Consider the following 27,578-nt stretch of genomic DNA (forward strand, 5'->3'; position numbering starts at 1 on the left):
CTTCTCTGGCCTCCTCTTCTGCCTTCCCCACACTTGCTAACACAGTAAACCATAGTCCCGCTTGGCCTTTACAGCTTTTTCAAAATCATTGCCTCTAAGCATCCACATATGCTGTTCCCTCCACCTGGAATGCTGTTCCCCTACCATCATTCTCGACCAAGCTAAACCTCTGCTGATTTTTCCAGTCTCAACTTTTATTAAAGAGCCCATCTCCAGACATTTCCACCACCACTTGGTCAGGTCTTTAGAGCACACACTCCCCTCCAGCCCCATCACTGACAATATGAAATCAACATTTGTCTCTCTCCAGCCCCAGCTACTAACCTCTATCAAATGAAAGTGTTAGTCACTCAGTCATGTCTGACTCTTCGTGACCCCCATGGACTATAGCCCACCCAGCTCTTCTGTTCGTGGGATTTTCCAGGCAAGAATACGGGAGTGGGTAACCATTCCCTTCTCCAGGGGATCTTCCTAACCCAGGGACTGAACCTGGTCTCCTGCATTGCAGGCAGATTCCTTACCATCTGAGGCACCAGGGAAGCCCTAACCCTGACAAGACAAGGGCTTTATCTGTCTATGACTCAGCACCTGGCAAAGAAATACATGTTCAATAGAACACGAGCTATTGACCAAGTAGGGAAGGAGGAGCCCCACTGAGTAAATGAGCTCTCAGAATCTCACCTCTTCCTTCATCACACACTGTCTCCTCCAACGGGTCCCTTAAGTTTCCAAGCTCTTAGTCCCACTCCCTTTCCTCTCTTCTGCATCTAAAGATAACCTTCCTGGGGAACAGTTCATGGAAAGCTAAAACAGTTGGAAAGTGAGTCACAAGAGTCTAGGCTCTGGTGGGCATATTCCTTGCCTTCTCTGTACCGGCATTGGGATCAGTCAGTCAGTTCAGTCGTTCAGTCGTGTCTGATTCTTTGTGACCCCATGAATTGCAGCTCGCCAGGCCTCCCTGTCTGTCACCAACTCCCGGAGTTCACTCAAACTCATGTCCGTCGAGTTGGTGATGCCATCCAGCCATCTCATCCTCTGTCATCCCCTTCTCCTGCCCCCAATCCCTCCCAGCATCAGAGTCTTTTTCAGTGAGTCAACTCTTCGCATGAAGTGGCCAAAGTACTGGAGTTTCAGATTCAGCGTCATTCCTTCCAAAGAACACCCAGGACTGATCTCCTTTAGAATGGACTGGTTGGCTCTCCTTGCAGTCCAAGGGACTCTCAAGAGTCGTCTCCAACACCAGTTCAAAAGCATCAATTCTTCGGCGCTCAGCTTTCTTCACAGTCCAACTCTCACATTCATACATGACCACTGGAAAAACCATAGCCTTGACTAGACGGACCTTTGTTGGCAAAGTAATGTCTCTGCTTTTAAATATACCATCTAGGTTGGTCATAACTTTCCTTCCAAGGAGTAAGCGCCTTTTAATTTCATGGCTGCAATCACCATCTGCAGCATAGGGATCAGAGAGGGCTAAAAATCACCCTAGTATAATATCATATAAGAAACGAATTGCCAGTCCAGGTTCGATGCAGGATACAGGATGCTCAGGGCTGGTGTACTGGGATGACCCAGAGGGATGGTACGGGGAGGGAGGTGGGAGGGGGGTTCAGGATGGGGAGCACGTGTACACCTGTGGTGGATTCATGCTGATGTATGGCAAAACCGGTACAATATTGTAAAGTAATTAGCCTCCAATTAAAATAAATAAATTTAAATTTAAAAAATAAAATAAAATCACCATAGCCCTGGCAGGCAGGCAGGCAGGGGACAGGCTCGGTGTGCTTCTGCCAAGGCCAGCATGACTAGTCTCAGTCTCTGATCCCCTAACCTCCCATCAAGTGGGTCCCCTGCATCCATCACCCAGGTAGCTCGCCCCAGGGCTGCACACTTGCAAACTTCCACTGGGTGGCACCAGATTGCCATCACCTATGCCCAGCCTTTCAGGTCTCCTGGAGCAGGGGTGGGCACCCTCGGGGGCTGCAGGGCACCCAGCCATTCAGTTCCACCCACGATGGTACAGACACATTTCTGGTTTCCATGAAGATTACACATGCCTCCCCACCCCCAAACCTGCCCAACATTCTCATTTTCTTGATTAGCTTTCTCAAGGAGGGGCAGCCAACAGGCAGTAGTAAAAGAGCATAAGAGAGGTGTGACAAGGTACTGTATCTACCCTGACCCAGCATCTCAAATGGCCATGTGTTCATTTACTCACTCATTCATTCATTCACTCTTTCAATATTGTGCGCATGCTCTATCTATCAAAGCCGCTCAGGAGGGTCCAACTCTTTGTGACCCCATGGACTGTAACCCATCAGGCTCCTCTGTCCACGGAATATTCCAGGCAAGAATACTGGAGTGGCTGCCATGCCCTCTTCCAGGGGATCTCTAACTCAGGGATCGAACCCACATCTCTAGCCTCTCCTGCACTGGCAGGTGGATTCTTTACCACTGTGCCACCTGTAGTATTATTAGGTGATGACTGTCATTAATTACAGTTGACAGCCTGGGATGGGGGAGTAAACACTGAGCTTGCTGAAGTGCGCTTATACATATTCTGAGGACCATTTATCGGTAGTGCTCTCTCAATACCAACCCTTCTTAACCTATTTCTATGACTGTTCTCTGGTGCCTTTGTGGACAGCCAGCTCTGCAGGAACACGAACACTTCCACAGCCTAAAAGGCTAACACAGTGCTGCAAACTGGTGGACACATGTATTTTGTTCTCTCCGTGTGCTGCACTATTTATTGTTACGCTGATGATACCTCACCTTCTGCATGTTACCATCCAAAAAAGGAAGACACGGGACTCCACCTGTCCTGAAGCAGCGCTCAGGCCAGGGTATCCAGAGCCGATCTTTCCTGCATCCCCAGCACCTCACCTCTAACTCTTTGTTTCTTAGTTCTCATTGTATCTGCTGTCTATAAAAGTAAAATGTGTTTATTTTAGAAAATTCTTAAAATACTTAAAAGTCTAAAGAAAATAAACATCACCTTTGACCGAGGTTTCTCAACCTCAGCACCCTTCATCTTTTCATCTGGGTTATTCTTTGTTGTGGGGCTCTCCTGCACCTTACTTAGTAATAGCCCTGGTCCCACCGACTACATGCCAGTAAAACCCCCAGCCCAGTTGTGACAACCAAAATATCCAAACATTGCCCAATGTCCCCTGACTGAGAACTGGACAGAAACACCAATGCTTGGGTTTATTTTTTCATCCAGTCACGTGTCTTCATATATGGATGAACTTCCTTCTCCCAAACAAGATGGACCATAAATGCAGCTTTGGGACTTCCCAGATGGCTCAGGAGGTAAAGAATCTGCTTGCAATGTAGGAGACAGGCAGGAGATGGGGCTTCGATCCCTGGGTCGGGAAGATCCCCTGGAGGAGGAAATGGCCACCCACTCCAGCACTTTTGCCTGGGAAATCCCATCGGTAGAGGAGCCTGGTGGGCTACAGTCCATGGGATCTCCAAAGAGTTGGACACAACTGAGCGACTGAACATACATACATATATGCAATTTCGTTCTGCTTTTTTCATTCACTATTATGGTCTCTGCATTTTCTTAAATTAGTACATTTTCTCCAGGAGAATGTGTTTCCATGGCTGCATGGTACTTTGGCCAGACAGACGCTCACTGCCATTATCCATTTTACCCATCCCGTTACTGGACAGTTAGGCTGGGTCAAAGGCTGTATGCTTGAGTGGACAGCTTTACACAGATCAAAATCCCTGTGCCTATTACAAGAACAGATGTCTGGAGGGAAATTCCTGGGTCAAAGTCTTAACGCCAACACAATGTCCAACTGCCTTCCCAGGAGGTTATAAGGATCAGGATACATGTTGCTTTAAATGATTAAGTAACAACTTGAGAGGGTTTCAGGATGGGGGAGTCATGTGTCATTAGAGAAGGAAAGAAGAATGACGGGGGAGGGGCTGAGGGGGCTGTTTCCAATATCCTTCCTAAGTGCCTCTCTAGCTGCTGAGAGACCACGGCAGAACTTGGACTGACAACACTCTGCAGTTGGGTGGCATATGAGCTTCATTTCGAACAGACTGACAGGCTGTGTTGAAAGGGGGGCTCTGCAGGAAACACACAGAGCCAGGGCTGTGACGTGTGCTGTGAGCAGAGGATGAAGGGGACACACATGTGCTGCCACGACTGACTGTGCCCGGATACTCGCCTGTCAGGACACGGTCCCCCTACCTGAAGCAGCAGCACCCCCTGGGGGCTTGTGAGAAACAGAGAACCTTAGGCCCCTCCCCAGACCTCCTGAATCAGAATCTGCATTCTAACAGGAGGCCCGGGGTGATTTGTCCATCCATCAGTACGTATGGAGCCTCGCCTCACCCAGATGTCCCAATTCTCCTCCAGAGTTTGAACTGAACGGACCTGAGCCCAAGGCTCAGCCTCCTAAGACAAGAACATAATTAGATTTCTGAGGTTTCTCGCCCCATATACCCAGGTTGGACGACCAATTTGCATGTCAGGACCGCTATGGACCTCCGCTGGAGTTTCCTATGGCTTCACCCCGTCCAGGCATAGTTCACCACCTTTTGGGTCCTAACACGTGCTCTCATGCCCCTCTCGCCTGCATTTCAGCTAAGTGTCACACTGGAGCTGCTTTGACCACAAGGGCTTTCCTTCCAGGACCAGCACACAGAACCCACTGCTGTTGACAGCAAGCCACTACTGTTATTCCATCACCACCACCACCACCATCCTTGGGGCCTGGCATCTTAACTCCTGGAAGGGCTGGTCTGGAGGCTTCTGCTTAAGGACATCTTGTGGATAATTCATAGATGGACCACGTAAGACCCGTCCCCAGTTCCTCAGACACAGCTTAAGGCCACTGGAAGAACCTGGCATCGAGTCCGGTCTGACCACCTGGTAATCATGTCAACCTGCTCGAGTCACGTATCTGGTCTGAGACTCTATGACCACATCTGTAACACAGGCTGACGCCTCCTTCCTACATTTGTACAAGTGTCGGCTGAGATGACAGGTTGGGAATCTTAAAACACACTCCCATGTCCTTCTATCCTGCAGCTGCCCCTTTCTGGATGATCAAATGTGACAAAATGTTTGACTCAGTTTTACTCTGGGTGAAGTCTAGGGGTAGGAAAGGGTCACGCAGAGAAGGAAAATGGCCTGGACTCACCCATATTCTTAAAGTGTTGGGAAATCTGGACTCCATTAGGAATCCAGACAGCAGGATGGAACCTTCTGCCCCAACACAGAGAGGTTATAATCCCATCCCTGTCAACCCATCAAAAGCATCCTCAACTTCCAAGGCAGTCCAGTGGTTAAGACCCCACATGTCCACTGTAGGAGGTTCGGGTTCAATCCCTCAAGCTATGTGGCATGGGACGAAAAAAAAAAAAAAAAAAACTACCATCTTCAACTTCTAGGAAAAACCAAACCACAATCACACCATCTCTCTTGCAATCATGGTACACTGGAATGACCTGGATACCAACCTCTTCCTACCTGGGGCAGGACTGGGCTATAGCTACCTGGACCCCTACAGTGTCCCCATTCTAATGATGCCTCCCTGGACCTACCTAAGGGCTGCCCCTACATCCCGGAACAGGGCCCCTTACCTGGGAATCACCGGTGGATTTTCGGACACTCATGTGGGCAGTCTCGGGAGGGTGCGCTGGGGTCCCTGACGTGTGGTATCCATTCACTGCGGGGACAGAAACACCACTCAGATGCTGCTGCGCTGGCCACCGATAGGCCCCTCCAACCTTGCAGACCACAGTGGGCAGCTGAGGCCCCTTCTCCCACCTCATTGTCTACCTCTGAGGGGTCTTGCACAGCCAGGACCACCTCTCTGGCTCTCACTCCTATCTGTGGTGCTGGAGATGGGTTGAGAGCATCTCCCAAGTGCCAGCACCCAACTACTGATCTCTTGGGGGATCTTTTTGAACCAAAGAAAAGAAAGATGCTCAGTAGGAGGAGAGGCATCACAGTCCAACAGTCATCGCCAAAAATAACCTCATCGGCCGTGATCACTGGTGTGGATCAAGGGTCCAGTCTCTCCCTAGAGTCAGGTGGGGACACCCCCACCCTCTGGCAAATCACCGCCCCCTCAACAACTCCCCGCCCAAGGACTTCCTCCCCCTCCCCTACTGGAATGTCAGTTTAATGACAAGAGAACTGGCCTCATGGGTTTCTAGGAAATTTGGCTTTGCTAATTAAGAGTTAGGGGATCATATGACAGCCTTCATGAGTCCTGGTTTTGCTAAAATTAAGACAAAAAAATATTCAAGGCTCTAAAAGTCTCTCCCTATGACACTCACTCATGCTCCCAACATGAGCTGATACTCCTGCTCTTCAAAGGAGGATAGGGAGCCCTGGTCTGCAGTATTTGCCAATTTCTATGGCCTCAAAGCTCCCAGGGGGGCCTATCTGAAGCCCCCAACACTGCTGCCTGGTCCTGACATCACACATACACACTGAGGCCCACGCATCCTCAGTTCCCAGAGGCGGTGCTGCCCTCTCATGGATACAGTTATTGAAGCCTCAGCTTCTGCATCTGTAAAATGGGAACACTTCTACCTAGTCTCCAAACCCACTCTGTTGGGATGAAAATCCACACCTGCAGAAGGGATCCGTTCAATTATAAAACACTTCATGAAAAGAGAATGGATGAATCCTCTTTTCACGAAGGTCCTTAATCTAGTGGCCTTGAGCCCCAAGCTTGTATGATCTCTGGACACCAGGAAAGCCATCTTCCTGACGCCCCAGGCTTTGGAGGATTTGCTACAACACATCACTGCAGGTCAGCCTGAAGAAAGATGGACACACTGATGTCCACTCGTGGGTCTTGCTGCCAGAACCCAACAGAGAGGGAGGAGGTAAAGGAGGAGGGACTATAGTTACGACCATTTGCCCATTCTTAGGGCAAGGGCCAGGGGCAAGCAATGGGGTGTGAAGGCCACGCCACGGAGAGCCCTTTTCATCCTGGGGGTGTGTCCCCCATTCTCCACCAACTGCAGGGAAAATTTCAGGGCACCCGTGAGCAGAGATGCACTCAGCAGATTCCCGGGGTAACTGGGTCTCTCCTGATCCGACAGTTGGCCGGGTACTCTGGAAGAAGGGTGGGCACAGACAGACCAGGAAAACAAAGCATTGGCCACACAGCGGGGGCCCAGGGCAGTGGCTTAGGACACAAGAAGGAACAACAAGTTAGGTTCACGTGGCCAACCATGCTCCTGGTCTATACTCAGGGCCCTCAAGAAGCTGTTGATTCTATCCAAGAGTCCTCTAGGTAAAAGGCAGGGGTCGGGGGTAGGATTCCAAGGGCAACACTGAACACTGAGGCCTCAGAGGACAACCTACCCAGGTTGGCACAGGCCGTGACAGCAATGGCAGACTAGACTGGATAGATAAATACTACTTATGAGGCAGTCATAACATTCCAGAAACTTAACTTCTCAAGGAGCCCGGCACTAAAATGGACAAAACGCAAATGCTGGAGAATTCGAAGGCAACAGTAGGAAACCTTAATACTGCTTTCAGGCTAGGACTGATTTCGTGGACAAAAGTCAGGATGTGGAATGTCTCAGTGATTTAATTTAAACGGCTGATTGAACTAGATGGATTAAACATCATACCCTATAAACAGATAATCTCTTTTTACTGAGAAGCCACGGTACATTAAAAATGTTGGGCCTACTTAAGCCATAAATAAAGTATCAATAAATTGCAAAAGGCATAAATAACACAAGATATATTCTTTGACTGGAAAGCAATAAAAGTAGATAGAAATAATGAAAGAACAGACAGACAAGGTCCCTATCTCTCCCCCTACCCTGACCCGAGAAGCTTGGACATTTAAGAGAATGCCCTCTTAAAAAATAATCTCAGGTCAAAGAGCAATTTCAAACTATAATTACACAATATTTTGAAAATAATGAAAAATAACATATCAAAACAAATGGGAAAGGGCCTGAATTATATTTGGAGGAAAATTCATAGCCTTAATTATTGCATTACCAAGGCCAAGAGAATAAAAATAAATGGACTAAACATTCAACTCAAGAATTTAGAAAAAAATTTAAAAGCCAATAAAATTAATCCAAGGAAAACATGAGACAAGGATATAAATATGGCAAGAGAAATTAATAAGTTAGGAGACAGGATGATATTAGCAACTCTGGCTGGTTGAGGGGTTGAAGGGTAGAGAATGACAAAGATAAAAAAGGCAGATCAGCCTAATTTGAGAGTGAAAGAAGACACAAATGCTTAAAATTGGGAATTAGACTGCAAACAGAGACTTTTTTTTTTAATGCAAGAGATTTGATCTGTAGTTCTATGCTAATAAATACAAAACCTTCCATGAGATTCAAATGATCAAAATGATTTCAGAGAACACCAGAGACACCAAAACAAGTAAAACATTTGAAAAAGGACCTCCCTGTCAAAAGACATCAGATCAGATGGTTTTATAGGCAAAGTCATTCAAACTCTTGAAAGAAATATATAGGCTTACACTGCACAGTATAAATACACCTGGTGACTTTCTCAGTTTATTCTACAAAGACAGCATTGCCCTGATCCTAAAACCCACCAAGGACAAGAACAAAAATGGGACCACAGTTCAGTTGACTACGAAAATGAAATATGAAAGCTCTTACCTGAGCAGGCCTTAGTTTAGAAGCAGTCACTACCTTTAATGCTACTGGGTCCTTGTAACCCAAGGTGGTCCCCATCTTCTTGAGGGCAGAGTCTTTCTGATCCTCGCTTTCTCCCACCACAGCACCCCCCCAAAAAGTGCACCCTCAACATGCCCTTGTCCCGCCTGCAGCCTCCCCCAGACTGGCGGCCCCCACGCTAACAGCGGCCAGGAACCATCTAATGCAATGGCATTTGCCCCTAATCCATCCCCTTGTTCTCGCTTCAGTTCTGGCCTGTCAGCGGTTGGCTAATTACCACTCATGTCAAAACAATTACTGGGAAAGAAAAACTAATTTTCCATTCAACCATCTCTCCCCATACAGCACCTCTCCTCTAACACCCTGTCTCACTGCATTTTACTCCAACGGTCCCCACACCTTCATCCTTGGGGATCTGAACCGTTACAGCTCGCCTGAGATGGTCCCGATGGGCATCCCCATGCCGCTGGGCCCCCTGGCTTACTGAGGGTGAGGTCAAAACTGAACACGGCCAGAGGTGGGTGCTTTAGAGGCCTCCAGCCTCCCAGGGGTAAAAATGAAATAGAATATAGTCAAAGATCACTCATAACCATAAGGACCATAATTCAGTTGGGGATACAAGAAAAAAACATATATAAAATACCAAATTCAGCTGTTTTTAAGATAAGAAAAGGGAACAGAAAGCTCTATCTAGTAACTTTAGTAACTTCAAACACAAATAGAAACACACACACACATACTTCATTCCTCTTTATGGGAAGTTAAACAAAGAGAGGGCTCTCTACAGTGAGAGAAGGGGGCATGTAATTTGTGGAAAGGAGAAGTCATTTGCTGGTGGAGCGGTGGATAAAGAAACAGAAATAAGACCAACAGAGAATTGCCAGCATCATCTGCGGCCCAGAACTCACCCCCTCCCTATAACTCTGACTCCATTCCCCAACTCCAATTTGCCATGTAAGATGGTTTATTCTCCAAGCCCCAATGTCCAGGTCCTGTTCTCTAAAACACCCTAAAGATAAGACTTAACTCTTCCAAACAAGAAAACCAGCCCTGGATGCCTCCAGCAGGTGTGGCTCATCTCCTTTGTCTCTGGAATAAACAAGTAACTTCTTTCCTCAATGTAAAGCCATCTGGGAAGCCCCTGTTCTGGAAATCCTTCTCGCCTCACTCCTACGACATCTGAACCTGGAGGAACAGGGTATCTCCCCAGGCAGGTGACAACAACCAATTCTGCAGGACATTCCTTGTAAGCGACCTGCAGTGAAAGTAAAGGGCAGGATCTGACGGTAGGCCTTTTTTAAATATGCCGATGTGCTCTGTAAATCTCAATCAAGGCAGAACCATGGCAGTCCCAAGCTTACAAGGACAAAGAACCAGGATGGGGAGGGGGGGGGTGCCAGGAAAGCAGAGGTGCTGTCATGGAACCCACTTTGGGAAAGGCAACTGGGGCTGTGGGAAAGTAGGTTTTAAGTCAGGTTACCGAGGCAAATACCCACGCCAGATTGGTGGGTACCATCCCTGCCTCGCTGCCCCACTATGCCCTGTGTGGCCTTAAAAGGATGCTCTTCATCATATTCACCTTCCCAAGTGTGTGCCACATTTGGCCAGGTCTGTCTAGGGAAGAAGTTTTACATTTACAGCCCTCTGGTCTGGAAATCCTTCTGTTCTTTACATTTCTGTCTGACTACCCAGTCCCCACTGCCTCCCCGGTTGTCTAAGATGTAAACTATATTTCCCCAAAGAGAACTTACAATTTATGTGTCTATGGATGTGAAAGGTTGGAAATTTGAGTCTACTGTCCTGGTTATCAAAGGTTAAACAGGCCTTTGCAAGGGCCCCCAGGAAAGGAATGCCAACAGGGGCATGTTTCTCAAGGAACAGGTGGAGCCCCATGCCCTTCCCCTGGGGTCAACAGTGATTCCTAGTTGAAAGCGCTCTGGGTCCGGCAGCTTGTATTTCTGCAGCGGGCCAGGGTCTCCACTTGCTCCTATGTGGGAGGGAAAGGCTGGCTGGGGCTTCCTGATCTGGAGAAGAAGATGTGTTGGGGGTGAGGCCTAGGTTCTGAAGCCTGTTTCCTGGGGTGCTCTGCTCATAGCGGGGCACAGCTGTCTGCGTGTACTCAAAGGCGGGCCCTGCCTGATCAACAACAGACCTCACTCCCTCCCCTGCAATCTGGCTTTCCTCGGCTGCTGGAGGCAGGCTGCTTGTCCAAGCATGACCCCTCAGCAGAATCAAGCCCCAGGCTGGGCAAAGCCAGAATCTGAACCCAGGCTTCCCAACACCCCCACTCCCAGAGCAGCTCAATAAGTGACAGATTTCCTCCATCCCGAAGGGAAACACAATGCAAGTTCAACCCACGTCTGTCTGGGCCTAGAAGCTCAGAAAGGAATTCACTCTCCATGCATGCCTGCCTGCTCTGTCATCTGATAGGGCAGCCACCAGTCACAGGTGGCTATTCAAATTCTAACACGTTACATTTAAATATAATCCAAATGCAGGGTGGTACCCAGGATGGGATCCCAGAACAGGAGGACAACACTGAAAAAGCTGGTGAAATCAAATGAAATTCAGACTAGTTAATAATACTGTACTACATTGATGTCTTAGTTTTGATAAATGGACTGAAGTTATGTAATGTGACATTAACATTAGGGGAGCGACTTCCCCAGAAGTTCAGTGGTTAAGACTCCACCTTCCAATGCAGGGTGCCTGGGTTCCATCCCTCATCGGGGATCTAAGATCCCACATGCCATGTGGTGTGGCCAAAAAATAAATAAATACATAAAACATTACTGGAAACTGAGTACAGGCTATATAAGAACTCTCTGTACTGTCTTCACAATTTCCTTTTGTAAGCCTAAAATTATTCTAAAACTTGAAAAGTACTAAGTTAAATAAAATGAAAACTTCATTCTTCAGGCAGAGCAGATATATTTCAAGTATTCGGGAGCTGCATGTGGTCAACGGCTACCATACTGGGTAGAGACAGAACATTTCCGTTAGGGCAGAAAGTTCTAGAGGTCTGTGCTGGCATCCACTGGACCCAGCAACTCTTACCTGAAATTCCCAGAACTTTATTTTTAACTCGTGTTTTCTTTCCATCTGCCTATTACTATTTCTCTCCATATGAATCATTATTGCTGCATGGCATGTTAAACCAGCCCAAAGATGGTTTTTAATACATGCTGCTGCTGCTGCGGCTGCTGCTAAGTCGCTTCAGTCGCGTCTGACTCTGTGCGACCCCATAGACGGCAGCCCACCAGGCTCACCCGTCCCTGGGATTCTCCAGGCAAGAACACCTGAGTGGGTTGCCATTTCCTTCTCCAATGCATGAAAGTGAAAAATGAAAGTCAAGTTGCTCAGTCGTGTCCGACTCTTCGCGACCCCATGGACTGCAGCCTACCAGGCTCCTCCACCCATGGGATTTTCCAGGCAAGAGTACTGGAGTGGGGTGCCATTGCCTTCTCCTTAATACATGCAGTAGTTACTGAACAGAGCCTTCGGTATTCTGTTGGGGTTTCAAGCTGACTTGCATGGACCCCACTGGGAAACCCTGGCATTAAATACTTCTAATAAAGTTACTGAATAAACACAGCTCCCACTGTGATCCAAGAGGAGGCCACACACTTTCCACACACGGAAAGTCCTGGGTCCGGTGCTGACTCAAAGTGGCCCCCAACATTCCAAGAGTGGAGTCCAGATTGTGGGGAGTGGGTACTGGGTGTTTCAGGTCTCTCCCCGGCTATAACCCGGCTGGCTGAGCTTCAGGCATCAGACAAACCTGGACCAAGAACAAACTGGCCCTGTCCACAGCGGTCCTGCCAACCCTCTTCAGAAGCTCAACTCAAGGGTAAACCTGAGGGAACTCCCTGGCAATGCCAGTGGTTAGGATTCTGGGCTTTCACTGCCGGGGGCATGGGTTCAATCCCTAGTCGAGGATTTAAGATCCTGCAAGCCACGTGGTGTGGCCAAAAGAAAAAAAGTCAACCTGAGCCCCAAGGTCACCTCCACCCCTCTGCCTCTTTGAAGGGGCATTATCTAAGCTTGGCTTAGCTGGGTTCACTTGTGGTTCCCACCCATATTCTTCCCGGCCTGTTTGTCCATGACCTTCAGGAACGACCATATGGGATGCTTGTAGTCAGTAAACGTGGTTATGTTTTCCTCCCACATCTTCCTTACGCCCCCACGCACCTTGCAGGCAACCCCCAACCCCATCACTGCTAACCAAGAGCTGCCCAGTGGCTTCAAGTGGGTAGCTGCATAGAAAGACAAGACACCTCCACTGCTTTTCATCCCCTATCCCAACCCTCACACTCAGAAGGAAATCCCAACAATACCTTCCTCTGGACCCTGACTTCCCCCGCCCCCATCACCTACCACCCTTCTTCTTGTCCCCCACCCTCCAGCCACACGGGTCTGCTTTCCATTCGCAAATGTGCCAAGATCACTTCCACCCCAGGGCCTTTGCACCCGCTGTCCCCTGGCCCAGAACACTCCACCACCACCCTCCACACACACCGTCTCCTCCTTGTCTTTAAAGCTTGACCTAAAGTGAGGCCGCCCCTAATGCCCCAGTCATCTGTCCCGCTGACCATGCAACGAACATCTGATCAAGTTCACATTTGCCTGTTTATCCAACTTGCCCATTAGCATGTAGCTCCTGGGACCAGGGACCCCACAAGTCTGGCTTGCCTGAGGATGTACCCCCAGTACTGAGAACGATGTCTGTACATTCTTTGAATGGAAAGGCTTCGATTCCATCACTGCTGCTCTGCAGAAGCAGGAACAGAACAAAAGGGGCTTCAATCCAGGGCCCTGAGTGGTCTCCAGGCGAGGCGCCCACAGCCCCAGGAACTCGAGGATGGGGATGGTCAGCTTTTGAAGCAACCTCATGTCTTCATCAAGTCTATTTTTCTCTCCACAATAAAAATCAATCTCCTCAAAGCTGCTTATAAAACTGAAGGAAAGAATGGCTGGGAAAATCCTGGTGCTGCTCCCCTGTAGGGAGAAATACCAACCTAGCTATTGCTTTATTTTTCAAGATTCTATTTAAAAACCAGAAAAGAAGATGTCAGGGTATCACAGATCCTGCCTTAGCCTCACTAGTGGGTTCTCTTCTCTTCCACCCCAGAGGGCGGATGGAGAGTTGACATGTGTGTTAACGCCCCAGGGCAGAGAGGACCACAAATCACAGCCATGGAGGGCTGGACAGGACCTGAGCCGCATCTTCCTCCCGTTTATAAGTGGGCAAAGTGAGGCCTGGCAAGGAGCAGGGATGTGCCTGTGACCTCAATCTAAGGAGCTGCAATGTCACAAATCTAAGATGTCACTGGTTGTTAGAGGCACACTTATTTTAAGCACTAGCGAGAAAGAAAAAAAAAAAAGGATGCTTCCAATTAGACTAGGACACACCACTGATTTCCAAGATATTAAAACTGGGAAATAAAACGTGGGCCTGAGGACGTCTCTGGTGGTCTAGTGGTTAATATTCCACACTCCCACTGCAGCGGGCGCAGGTTTCATCCTTGGTCAGGAGGATCGCACATGCCAGGGTCAAAACAATTAATTAATTAAATAAAACTGCTATCTTCAAATAAATCTTAAAAACAAAACAAAACCAACCCAAAAACGTGGGTCTGAGAATCCAGAGCTGGGGTCCTGCGTGTTTTGTGGCTGCTTCTCATTGTCATAGGCTGTAGTCCATCGTCTGACCCCCGAGTAGTGCTGAGCTGAGGTTCTGAGTCCTTCTAGAACAGAGCTTCCGAGCCGGGCACTGCTGACATGCACAGCTGGACAGCCCTCTGCGGTGGGGCGGTGCTGTCCTGTGTACTGTTGGGGGTTGAGCGGCATCCTGGCCTCTCCCCATTAGATGTCTGGAGCACCACCCCCTACTGGTGACATCCAACAATGTCCCCCGGAAGGCAAAATCACCCCCGAGTTGAGAACCACTACGGACGGAGTCAGAGAAGAGAAGCCAGAGAAGAAGCTGAGCCAGAGAAGCTTAAGTTTGATGTGGACAAACACACACAAGGACAGAAACACCGAGTTAAATGGGGTCCAGTCCAGGCATTCTCCTAGCTGATGTGTGATCTCCAAAGGTGGAGAGAGGAGGCAGGATTTCCAACTCTATTTGACTACAAAGCCCTTTCTGGCAGAGACCTGGGAAGGACGTGCCCCGGGCCGCAGGGGGTTGAGGCAGAGGAGGGAGGTCGGGGGCCACACTCTCTGTCTGATGCCCTGCCCACCCTGGCAGTTCTCCCTGGATCTGAGCCTCTCCCCACAACCTCCCTTCTGGGGGCTGGCTCCGTCCACAGCAAAGAGGGGACAGGATGCTTCTGGGGACGGTGCCAGGGGCAGCAGGCTTCGGAGAGCTGACCGCACTGACCTAAAGGGCAAGCTTTCCAAACTGGCTCCGGCACAACCCGGCTGTGCAGGGTTATCACCTGTCATCTCACACGCCCCAGCCTCTCCCTGCCCGTGTCACATCCCTGTCCTGCTCTGGGGACCCCCCTGTGGTTGCAAAAGACAGCTGGGTTTCCTCTCTAGTGTCTAGGTGGCCTGGAGCCAGCCAGGATAGAGGGCCACACCTCACAGTATTCACACCAGCATTTCTATTGTTAAAAAAACACAAGAACAGCAACAAAAGACAAGGCAGTGTGCCGGGAAATGCCTACCGTCATATGACCACTAGGAAGGCTAACTGGCCCCATTTCTGGGGACTCGGTCTGAGAATGTAGCCCTGGCTGCATCCCCAGGAAACCAGGAGGAAATGCCCCATTTTTCTGCCCCACAGGGGGTTCCTTCTTAAATTTAAGTTAAAAAAAAAAAAAGTGTGTGTGTGTATACATGCATATATACACAAAAATATAAATAAAAACATTTTAATAGCCTAGAAGAACTTTTCATGAAAAGCAGCCCCCCATCCCTTCTATCAGGCCTCAGATGATTCTCCAGGTCTATTCTGCCACCACTTCGGTTCTGAATTCTGCTGACGGTAGTAATCTTTATGTGTGTGAGTGCTAAGTCGCTCAGTCATGTCCAGTCTGCAACCCCATGGACTATAGCCCACTAGGCTCCTCTGTCTGTAGTATTCTCCAGGCAACAATACTGGAGTGGGTTGCCATGCCCTTCTCCAGGGATCTTCCAGACCCAGGAACTGAACCTGTGTCTCTTACGTCTCCTGCATTGGCAGGTGGGTTCTTTACCACGAGCGCCACCAGGGAAGCCGAGCAATCTTCACTAAATAATGCGCTGGCATCACATTTTGATTTCTCAGTGGTGGAGAAGACCTAAAGACGCCCTGTTAGGAGTAAACATCTGCCTCCTTAACCTCTACCCCTTGATTCTTCTGAAACCACGTGGAGTGAATCTGCCGCTGCTCAGGTCCTCACGCCCGCAGACAGGCAAGAGCTCTGCTGCCTCACCTCACCCAGCCATCCCCCTCCTCTAAGCACCCGAGGGGAGTGAGAGAGACCAGAGCTGCAGCTGGCACTGCCAGAGTGAAACCATCCCACAGGGCAACAGCCTACGGGGCCTCCGAGCCCTCAAGACCCCTCCCGGGTTTGGCCCATGAGATCCACAGCCAGGTTTCAGATCCAGGCTCCAGAAGCTGGGCCTCTCCCATGAAGGTGCATGTGAGTGTGGTCCATCCCGATGCCCTGAGATAGCGTGTGGACAGTACCTGTTGGAGGCAGAGAGCTCCTGTGAGGGCCAGGGCTGGCTGGAATCCCAGAAGAACTGCTGGGACGCTCCCAGGTGGTCTCTGGTCAAAGAAAGAAAAAAAAAAGAAAATCGTATTGAGAATTTCCTCGGGCAGAAGCTCTGAGTGTCACAGAGCTGCACTGGATCACCTGCTTCTTTGACTCCAGGAAGCCAGAATCTGCCTTCTGCTCCCATATAATTGTCTCTCCTGCCCCCCAGGGCAACAAAGCTTCTCTTTATTGGGGACCCTTCTCCATGAAGCTGGGACCAAAAGGTGGCCTCCTGGTTGGGACCCTCTGAAACAGTCCCCAATGCCCCTCCCTTCCCCCCTCACACATCTCCACTTCAGTTCCTTATCCTGGAACCTCAACTGCCAACTGGGCATCACTCCCCAAATGCCCACTGTCATCTGAAACCCCAAAACCCAGAGGAAGGAGCCCTGGGCAGGGGTCTGGACAGAGACCCAGGTTCTGTGTCTTGTGAAGATGACTCCCTTCCTGCTTCTCCAATTCCACACCTTGTGTGAATTACAGCTGCTGTGTTTGATCACACACTTCTCTCTCCTCTGATGCCCAGCCAGAAATAAAGCTAATATTGTAGCTATACGATCAGCCCCCAAACGCTACTTCACCCATTTCACAGCTGTGAGCAAAGACTTCTCATTAAGTTATCTACTGAAAAAAAACCACAATGTCTTCTCGGGACTTCCCTGGAGGTCCAGTGGTTAAGAATCCCCCTTCCAATGCAGGGGACACGGGTTCAATCCCTGGTCGAGGAACTAAGACCCGCACATGCTGCAGTTAACCCTGAGCTCTGCAACTACTGAGCTGGACTTCTGTGGGTATCTTTCCAAAACAATTAAAAGGGCCGACAGCACAGCGGTTGTTAGTTGCTTAGTTGTGTCCGACTCTTTGTGACCTCCATGAGCTGTAGCCTGCTGGGCTCCTGTGTCCGTGGGATTTCCTAGGCAGGAATAATGGAGTGGGTTGCTGTTTCCTTTTCCAGGGGATCTTCCTGACCCAGGGATTGAACGTGGGTCTCCTGCATTGCAGGCAGATTCTTTACCATCTGAGCCACCAAGTAAAAGCAGTGAGTCTAGAGCCAAATGCCTGGGTCTAAACGAGCTCTGCCTCTCATCACCAGGTTTGATCTTGACCAAGCTCATCGTCCCCTTGGTGCCTTAGCTTCCTCCTCTGTAAAATGAGACCAAGAGTGGCATCCACCCAAGACAGCTGCTATGTTCATGCCAAATGCCCATTTACAAGTATTTAGTGTCAAGTTATTGTTAAAGTTAATCTGATATATGGATATGACATTATTGAATCCAAAATTCGATTACTGAAAATTCAATTGTTTCGAATATTAAAAACAAAAACAAGCACAACCTTCCCATAGCTTCTCTCAGCTGAGATTCGAGAGAACTGGGGTCTTTGCCTCAGTTCTGCTTCTCATCTGCTGGGCAGCCTTGGGCAAGTCACGCTATCTCTCTGGTCCTCTGATTATTTACCTAAAATGAAAGGGTTGGGCTGACTGGTCTTTTTAGGTCCCAAGACTCTTGCCCCCAGACTTTGATCAAAACCTTGAGACCCACTGTTTGGACTTTAGGGTTTTATGGCTCTAGCAGTTGGGTGGTAATACGGCTCTTTCACGTCTTAAGGGAGAGAAAATGGGGGGAGCAAGGGAAGCTGCGGGGAGAATGTGACCAGGAACGAGAGAGCAGAGGGGTCTTCCAGGAGGGACAACCAGAGGGCAGGCTCAGTGGCCTCCCTGGAGGAGGACGGACACCTGGGCTGGAGCTGAGAGCACCATGACCTGGAGACTGGGTGAAGACCACAAGCCTGCTCGGAGGTCGAGGGCAGTGCAAAGTGGTCTAGGCCTGGCCGCTTGTGACCTGTGACCTTTGGAAGCCACCTGTGTTTTGTTTTTCTCAACTGTAAAATGGGGATGAAGATGGCACCTAAACAGGGCTGTAATAGCATGAAGCAGGATGACAGGGGCACACAGTAGGTGCCTTATCGGAGTTGAGTAAAGCAAACAGATCATGGAGGCTGGATGTGAAAATGCGGGGGAAATTCAGATGTTAAAACAGCCTCCCTACAACATGAGGTGGGTTCCCCTTGGGACCAGACATAGCCTGCAGCCTCAGTCTTGTTTCCAAAAAGACCTTCCTTTCTGCTGCCAGATCGGCCTGACCACACTGCTGCCTGCACGCCCACAGCACCCAGCTCAGGCTCTCTCCTCCAACCTGGCCCCCCGCGGCTCTGGGGACCAACCTTCATGGCTTCATCAGCTCCCCTTGGGTCCCCCCACCCACCTCCAATCAGTTCCCAGAGCCTAGAGGCATCCACCTCCATCACATTCCTCATTCCATCTCACCCCTAACATGTCTCCCCACTTGGGGGTCAGCACTCACCTGGAGAGTCCTCTGTGGAGCCCTTTTCAATATGGCACAGAGAATAAAGTCCAAACTTTGCATCCACCCCCACCCACTGCCCCACTTCTCAGTCAGCAAGGCTCTAGCACAGGCACCTTATCTGTCTGTCCAGATGGATCCACGCTGACCTCACTCCAGCCCAGGTAACACACTCACTGGTCTCAGAACGTCTTTGCTGTAGCTGTTCACACACCCCCAATCACCTCCTGCCCCCAACTCTGGGTGTCAGAATCCTGTCCATTTGTCAAGTCCCAACAACGATGCTTCTCCCTCCATGCAGCCCTCCCAGGGGTCTGCAAGAGGAGACCCTGAAATCACAGGAAGATGCTGCCTGCAGTCAGAATCCCGCTCTAGATGCTAGATTCCAAAGGAAGGCCCCATGCCCTGCACTCACTGACCTGGGTCACTCACCGGCCCCCAGAGGCTGGAGACCCTTATCCCTGTAAGGACTGAATCTCTCTGCCCAACCTCTGCCAGGGCTCCATCATGGACAATGCAGATGCCTGAAGGATTCCACCCAGTCCACCTCCTGGTCTTGGCCAGCTCGGGTCAACACAAAACACAAAGCCACTTCGAGCCTGGGGCAGGAACGGGGCCAGCCCGGGCATACATCTGGAGAGAGTCCCTGGGGCTCTAGCTGAATGATCTCATCCGCAGCAGGAAAAATTGCCCCAGATGACCACACCACCCACAGGGAGGAAGCCATTCTCAGGTCTTTTCCTCTAAGAGACTCCCTAATCTATTTACAGCACACCAGGCTCCTTGATGGAGCCAAAGCACCAAAGCAAAACTGAAATGGCAGCTTGGGGCTCAAGTTACCCTGGACTGGGGCCCCCTTGCGTCCTCTGGGCTTCCATTCTGGGGCTCTAGGTCATTTCAGGTGACCATCCAGGCTCCTAACAGTTGCTCCCATGCAGGTCCCAAAGGCCCCAGGGGGGAGGGGGGTGATCAGTGAAGACAGAATGGAAGGAGTGAGACCCTTGCTTGGAAAACTTCTGACCAATTCATGAGAAAACATGTTTTATTTCTAAAGGCAATTCTAACTCAACTTGAACTTTTCTCGCTGAAACCAGGGGATCCAGACACACATAAATGAGCTGACTGCTGAGCGTGGATCAAATCAGACTAAGGGAGGTTGCTATTCCAGCCAACCACGTGAAAAGCCAGAAATTTCCACTTCCCCATTACAGCAGCTGCTCTGTGTAGAATAAAACTTTTGGAGAGTGTGAAGTTGAAAGGTGGAAAGTGATGTAAATCTGGTTTCAGAGCACAGATACCCCCTCCTTAAAATAATCATCATAACTATTATTATGATGATTAAAAAAAAAAAAAAAAGCAAGGCAGGCGTTATTAACTTTAAAGTCACCTCTAAACTTCACCTCCCTTTGTTAAGGCCGCTTCCTGCATGCATTATAGGTATTGGGAGAGTCAGTGAGCCCCTGGACCTAGGCCACTGGTCTCGGTGATCGGCCTACGGTGGATCTGTAAGCCTTGCCCCCTCCCTGCTCGCCCTCCACCTCCCACCCTCTACCTCACACACCAGTAGACTCCTGGCTCATGATTGACTCATTTTCTTGGCGGGGTAGTGGCTCTCTGTTGCCCCCACTGGCTATCAAGTGAAATAACCATAGGTACCAGCCGAGGACTTCCCTGATAGCTCAGTTGGTAAAGAATCCGCCTGCAATGAGAGAGACCTGGGTTCAGTCCCTGGATTGGGAAGATCCCCTGGAGAGAGGAATGGCTACCCACTCCAGTATTCTGACCTGGAGAATTCCATGGACTGTATAGTCCATGGGGTGGCAAAGAGTCTGACAAGACTGAGCGACTTTCCCTTTCACCAGCTGAGGAAGAAATGGGTTCTGGGGTCCTGCTCATACCCAGTATGGATGCCCTTGGGAGAGACAGACCATGTGGAAACAGAAGGACACAAAAGCTTCTCGCAAACAACCTCTCTCAGGGAATTTCCTGGCGGTGCAGGGGTTAGGATTCTGCACTTGCATTTCAGGGGGCTGGGGTTGGATTCCAGGGAACTAAGATCCTGCAAGCCGTGAGGTGCATCTAAAAACCTTTCAGAATTGGAAGGAGAAGTGGACATGTCTACAAAACTGGGTTTACCAGGACTTCGTTGTTTTAAGAAAGGAAAGAAATGGAAGGGAACCTGGCCTGGGTGTTTAATATGTTGTCGCTTTGGCCGTGTCAGACTCTTTCCACCCCATGGACTGTAGCCCTCCAGACTCCTCTGTCCATGGGATTCTCCAGGCAAGAATACTGGAGTGAGCTGCCATGCCCTCCTCTGGGGATCTTCTTGACCCAGGGATCGAACCCACATTTCTTATGTCTCCTGCATTGGCAGGCAGGTGCTTTACCACTAACACCACCTGGGTGTTTAAAAACACCCCTCAAATATTCTAAGGCAACCTGGAGGTGTTCCTAAGAGCTCAGGGGTCACACAGAGGTTTGCATCCCAGGTCCACCCCTTGTAACTGGGTCCTCAATCTTAGTTTCCTTACAGTGAGGGCTTCCCAGGTGGCGCTAGTGGGAAAGAATCTGCCTGCGCATGCAGGAGATGCAAGAAACAGGTTCGATCCCTGGGTTGGGAACACCCCCTGGAGTAGGTAACGGCAACCCACTCCAGTATTCTTGCCTGGAAAACTCCATGGGCAGAGGAACCTGGAGGGGACCTGGAGGGGTACAGTTCATGGGGTCACAAAGAGTTGGACACAACTGAGCATACAAAGTGGGGTAACACGATTGTAGTCTCGTGGTCCTGCGATGAGCAGCCAACGAGCATATACAGCACAGTCTCTGAGACAGAGGAAGCCCTCAAGACTTTAATGACAAGAATAAAACAAACCCCTCTCCATTCTTTCCTTCCTTCCCTCCCTCCGCCTCCCAGCTTCCACCCCACCAGCTCCTCCAGCCCCACTCTGCCCCATCCACCTTCACAGAGCACATCTCCCAAAGGGAGAGCAAAGGCAGGCTCCCTCTGTGATGCTGACAGGTTAGAGGTGTGAGAACGCACGTCAGAGCTGAAGGGGGTCCCTGAGTTAACCAGAGAAAGTTCCCTCCACGTGGCAACCCACAGGCTCCTTATGCAACCCTGTGATCTGGGCGGGGCAGGGGTCCTGATGCACACTTCATAGGTGATACAGAGGCCAGTGGATGAACCAGTGGCCCCGGCAGTGCCCTGGCCCTTTGATACTGGCCTGAGCCAAGCTCTGGACTGGCTCCAGCTGGCTCAGTCCTGCAAGAGCGGGGTCGGGAGCTGCCAGAGAAATTCTAGTGGGAGGGGATGCAGGGCCCACCTGGAATACTCTGAGCCTGTCCTTCAATCCCTTTAGGATCCCCAACCTCCTCATAGAGCATAGACTCGGGCAAACACAGCAGGAATCCCTGAACTTGAGCCGGCAGTGACGAGGGCTGATGCCACACAACAAAAAGGGTGTCTGGTCACTGAACCAACAGCTGTGGGCAGCCAACTGCCAGCTCACAGATATTACGATCCCTGCTGTGTGGCTGAGAAAACTGTAGATGGGTCCTGAAAAGGAAATCGCATCAAATCAAAGCCTGGACACTCAGGACCCAGGCCCTCAGCACAGTGATTTGGTAAAGCTCCAGGCCTGTTTCCCAAACTTGGCCTCTTATCAGGATCATTGGGGCCATCTGCTGAAGCCACAGATTCCCAGACCCTGTGCCCAAAGGTTCTGGTTTAGCAGATCTTGGGTGGAATCCAGAAGTTAGCATTTTAACAAGTAGTCTCAGGGATTAATCAGATGTGGGAAAAACGGGGTAGAGTCCACAGTAAAATCATGACAGGAACCAGCCAGACTGGGAGGTACCCAGATGAGACACAAACCCCAGGGGAGGGGTCAGGCGTGATCACTGCAGACAGTGACTGCAGTCACGAAATTAAAAGATGGGAAAAAAGCTATGACAAACCTAGATAGTGTATTAAAAAGCAGAGACATCACTTTGCCCACAAAGGTCCATATAGTCAAAGCTACCATTTTTCTAGTGGTCATGTACAGATGTGAGAGTTGGACCGTGAAGAAGACTGAGCGCCAAAGAATTGATGCTTTCCAACTGTGGTGCTGGAGAAGACTCTTGAGAGTCCCTTGGACAGCAAGGAGATCAAACCAGTCAATCCTAAAGGAAATCAACCTAGAATATTCATTGGAAGGACTGATACTGAAGCTGAAGTTCCAATACTTTGGCCACCTGATGCAAAGAGCCCACTCATTGGAAAAGACCCTGATGCTGGGAAAGATTGAGGGCAGGAGGAGAAGGGGGTGACAGAGGATGAGATGGTCGGGTGGCATCAATGACTCAATGGACATGAGTTTGAGCAAGCTCCAGGAGATGGTGAAGGACAGGAAAGCCTGGTGTGCTACAGTCCATGTGGTCAAAAAGAGTCGGACATGACTCAGTGACTGAAAAAAACAACATGAAGCAAGATGTGTGACAGCAATGTATGGAAACTTAAGGAGCCCTTGGAAATGCCATGTCCATCCTGATGTTTTAAAAATATCAGGATTATAATATCTGTGCGCAAAAGCCTCTGCTTTGGCCTGTGGCTTTATTATCTATTTTAGCTTCTGGGGGAGCCTTATGAATCACACAGACCATCACAAACCCTTTAGCACCACTGAGTCCTTAGGGTTTTTCCTAGAAGAGGAGCCGATGAAGAGGAGAGGGTAGAAAGCATTGTAGAGAAGGAAGCCCAGTGTCAGGAGAAGGTTCTAGCCTGTGGGCAGGCTGCAGAAGGAAGCACTCCAACAGGGCCTGGCCTTCCCCAGGAAACCTTATCTTAAGCTTCTGGGGCAAAGTCCTGAACTGGAAAGATAAGTTTTACGCAATCCTGGTCCCAGGTGCTTGGCGTGGATGGAGCTGGCAGGTCAGGGCTAGTGGGATATTCTCAGCCCGGCTGGGACACTCACGGTCCTGTGTCTTCCCCACCAGCATCACTCAGGCTTTCTGAACCCTGTGAACAGGCACGAGGCTGGGAAGGGGCGCTGAGAGCTCACAGTATTGCCCCTGCCCTCGGGGACTTGGATGAGCTCTTCCTAGCTCAGCTGCAACACTTGCTTTCAAATCCAGTCCGCCCAGAGGTGTGCTCCGAGGGCTGGGACTGTGTCAAACAAATGCCTTGCTGTTTCCCTGGTTGCCAGTATGCAGGCAGTCAATAGATGTTTGATGAATGAATGAAGACTCAGTTCAAAGCCCTGTTAGAAGTCAGTCCAGTTACACTGCCAGTGGCTGATGTTAAAAATGAGTAAGTGCATATACGTGTGTATAGATAAAAAGATACACAGAGGACAGAAACAAAGAAGGGCCATGGAGACCAGAAAGTGAAATTCAAAGTGTTACTTGTTCAGTCATGTCCAACTCTTTGTGACCCCGTGGACTGTAGCCTGCCAGGCTCCTCTGTCCATGGGATTCTCCAGGCAAGAATACTGGAGTGGGTTGCTACGTCCTCCTCCAGGGAATCTTCCTGACCCAGGGATCGAACCCACATCTCCTGCATTGCAGGGAGATTCTTTACCCTCCGAACCATCCATATGGAGAGCAGAGAGAGCACCAATTCCCCCTCGAAGACTATGAAGCACAAATCAAGCCAGCTGCCCAACCCAAAAAGAGCCCAGAACATACACAGGTGGGTCACAGGAAAGCAATTACAAATGACCCATAAGAAAAGATGCTTCCTCTCAGTCAAAATTGGAGAAGTGCAGTCTAAGACACTTTTTTCCCCCCACCCATTGGATCTTTTTCTGCTAAATGGCTGCTAAAGAGAAAAGGCAAGTCTGCAGAGAAAAATATGTATGAAATCAACCCAGGAACCGACATCATGAGATCCCAGAGACCCAGGACAAACAACGCAGCTGATTTTTCGGTTCTTAAGTGGGGGCTTTTGTGAGATACCCCATGTCCTTCTAATAAAGGTCTTTTATTTTTTCCCCATAAACCGTTCAGGTGGGCTTCTATTTCTATACAAGACAGTCTCTGCCCACTTACAATCCCCAAACGGCACTGCCCTGTAACAACCAACACCAGTCCCAGGGCCATTAGATCCACATCTGGAACCTCTTTCTGTGACCAGGCTGAATTGTGATGTCTTAAGATGCCCTCAAGTAGGGCTTCCATAACCTCTCCAAGGGGGGTTAAAAAGTCACACCATTCAACTATTCAGAAGCTTCTCTACCCACAAACTGGTATTTTCCACTCAAACATCATCTTTTTGCTTTGTTTTCTGAGAAACTCAACATCTATGGACTCCCCTTGCTCTGCTTTGCTAATGCAGATTTAGAAGACTTTCCAGTAAAAGGTGTGACTTTACATTTTATAAATAATGCTCAGAACCACTGAGTGTTGCTTTTCGCAAGCTGGAAGAAACTGTCAGAAAGAGCTCTGGTTATTTTGGGAAAAAGGAATCAGCAATCGTCTCCGCGAGGTGTAGCCATGAAGACACTTCCAAGGCTGCTGGGCCCCTGGGAAAGGCGGGCCAGCCCCCAAGGCACAAGCAGCCCCAAAGCACCTTCAGGTGCCTGGTCTTTATCATGAACCCACACTGCACAACAGGTATAGAAATTCTGGGCGAAAGGAGCTCTTCTCAAACATCAAGAAAGGGCATTCAGGGTAGAGAGGACGACACAAACAAAATGAGGAAGAAATGGGCAGAGTTGAATCTAAAAGGCACATCTAGTTGTTGTTGTTTAGTCACTGAATCGTGTCTGGCTCTGCGCGGCCCCTGGACTGTAGCCTGCCAGGCTCTTCTGTCCATGGGATTCTCCAGGCAAGAATACTGGAGTGGGTTGCCATGCCCTCCTCCAAGGGATCTTCCAGACCCAGGGATCGAACCTGCATCTCCTGCATTGGCAGGAGCTACCAGGGGAGTTTCCTCATCCAGTAAGGGAGATGCTAAAATGCTGGGAAAAGGGGCAGCCTCCTCCAACTTTAGATGATCTGAGCGTCACCTGGAGGGCTGGTTAAGCCCGAGATTGCGGGGCCACCCCAGAGGGTCTGATTCAGGGGGGCTGGGGGGAGGCCTGAGACACTGCGTTTCTAACAAATGCGCAGGTGATGCTGATGCTGCTGGTCTGGGGACCCCACTTTGAGAACCGCAGACGCAGACTAAGACAAGGAAGAACAGAGTTCTTTGCCACAGTTCACATCCTGTCTACAGGGGCTGCAGATAAAGCTGTGGGGCAGTGGTGGGGGGGGGGGTGTCCAAAAAACCTGTTTTGAAAAGTACATCAAGCCAACCCACGAATTACTTCTGACTTGAAAGCATCCACTGCTTACCCTTTCCCCCCAAACAAGTATGTTGCTGAAAACCGCACAACAGATAGTGTAATTGGCCTGAGAGAGTCAGAGAAAGAAAAAGTGAGTCTCACTGCAAAGATGCTCTGAAAGCAAAGAAGAAATCTGTCAGGATCACAGATGTTCAGGTTGTTGTGGAAGCCTCTTAAGGATTTCCACTCCATCCTTAAAACCTGCTAGTTAAGGTGGCTTTGCGCTTGCACACCTGGTGGGGGTGGGGCTTCCCTGGTGGCTCAGTGGTAAAGAATCTGCCTACCAATGCAGGAGACATGGGTTTGATCCCTGGGTCAGGAAGATACCCTAGAGGAGGAAACGGCAACCCGCTCCAGTATTCTTGCCTGAGAAATCCCACAGACAGAAGAGCCTGATGTGCTGCAGTCCATGGGGTCGCAGAGTTGGACACAATAGCTTGCAATAGGAATTCATGCTTCCTATTCATCAAAGAGTTGAGCCAGCTGGGTGGGATATTGTATCAAAAAATGCTGTGCTCCTTGGCCCCTTCTGTCCTGCTTCCCAAGGCTTCCCTGCTCTGTCCAATCTGTACCTTTTTCTGCAGCATCTCCCCCATTAGCACATGTGAATTTTATACAAAAGCAGCTGAAAGCAACTGAAGTCTTTATCTGTAGCAGGGGATGACGGGGGAGGAACGGGGGGCAGGGAGGGAGAAAAGAAGAGGGAGGAAGGAGAAATGGAGAGGGAGGAGGGGACGGGGTCCTTGACTCCTGCCTAGCACACACCTCCTTCCATGGCACAGACCATGGGGCCTGGCATTCTTGGATGCTTCTTGCACCATACAAAAAAGACCAGGCCCCGTTCAAGCTCCAGTTGCGCATCTCAGCTCCAGAAGAGTCCCCAGAACACAAGACCACCTCTGCACAGGAACTGAGGAAGGCGGGATGTTATGCCAGGCTGGACGCACAGATAGGCAATAACCACAGCCGGCAGGAGGGCAGCATCTCATTTGACAGGAATGTCCAGGAGGCCCGCTAGGGGCAAGGCCCAGCCCATGATCTGTCCAAGGACAGCAAGATCCTTCAGTGGAGGCTCCCAGAGCCCACGCCCAGCCCAGCATCCCGCTCCTGGAGAGCACGGGCAAACAACACTCATCCCGCTCCACTAACTTTTCAGCCTATTCTCCTCCCACGCCTCCTGCAAGAGCATTGCCTACTCTGGATTCCAACTTGGACCGAAACAAGAAGCTATTCCCAAACTCCAAGATCTTCCTCCAGTGATGAAGGTCTGATTGCCGGGAGCCACGCCAACTCTCCGTACAGAGGCGCATCCCCAAATTTCAAGGGGGTGATGAACACAGTGGTTCGGCAATTCCTGGTTGCACAGGATTTCGGAGTTGGAAGGGACCTTCAGGGGTCTACTTAGGCAGCAAAGAGAATGGGCTGCAACCCACGAGGAAAGTCTCCTTCAGTGATCTCATCTCCACCAAGAAGCGCTCACGAAG

At 49.9% G+C, this 27,578-nt stretch overlaps 1 protein-coding gene across 7 annotated transcripts in view; it reads right to left on the reverse strand.

Annotated features, from left to right (window-relative positions):
* The window catches only part of GAS7 (growth arrest specific 7), a 210,456-nt gene that overhangs the window by 43,345 nt on the left and 139,533 nt on the right, over nt 1–27,578 (reverse strand). For 5 of the 7 annotated variants that reach the window (XM_019981775.2, XM_019981777.2, XM_019981776.2 and 2 more), the window contains exons 3-4: nt 16,352–16,432; nt 5,611–5,696 (exon numbers count right to left, since the gene is read on the reverse strand). In XM_019981775.2, the coding sequence (XP_019837334.1) occupies nt 5,611–5,696; nt 16,352–16,432 (167 nt within the window). The remainder of the gene's footprint in view (nt 1–5,610; nt 5,697–16,351; nt 16,433–27,578) is intronic. The other 2 variants (XM_019981774.2, XM_070774339.1) reach the window with 1 other exon arrangement.

The sequence above is a fragment of the Bos indicus genome, chromosome 19 (genome assembly GCF_029378745.1).
Source record: "Bos indicus isolate NIAB-ARS_2022 breed Sahiwal x Tharparkar chromosome 19, NIAB-ARS_B.indTharparkar_mat_pri_1.0, whole genome shotgun sequence".
Taxonomy (NCBI): domain Eukaryota; kingdom Metazoa; phylum Chordata; class Mammalia; order Artiodactyla; family Bovidae; genus Bos; species Bos indicus.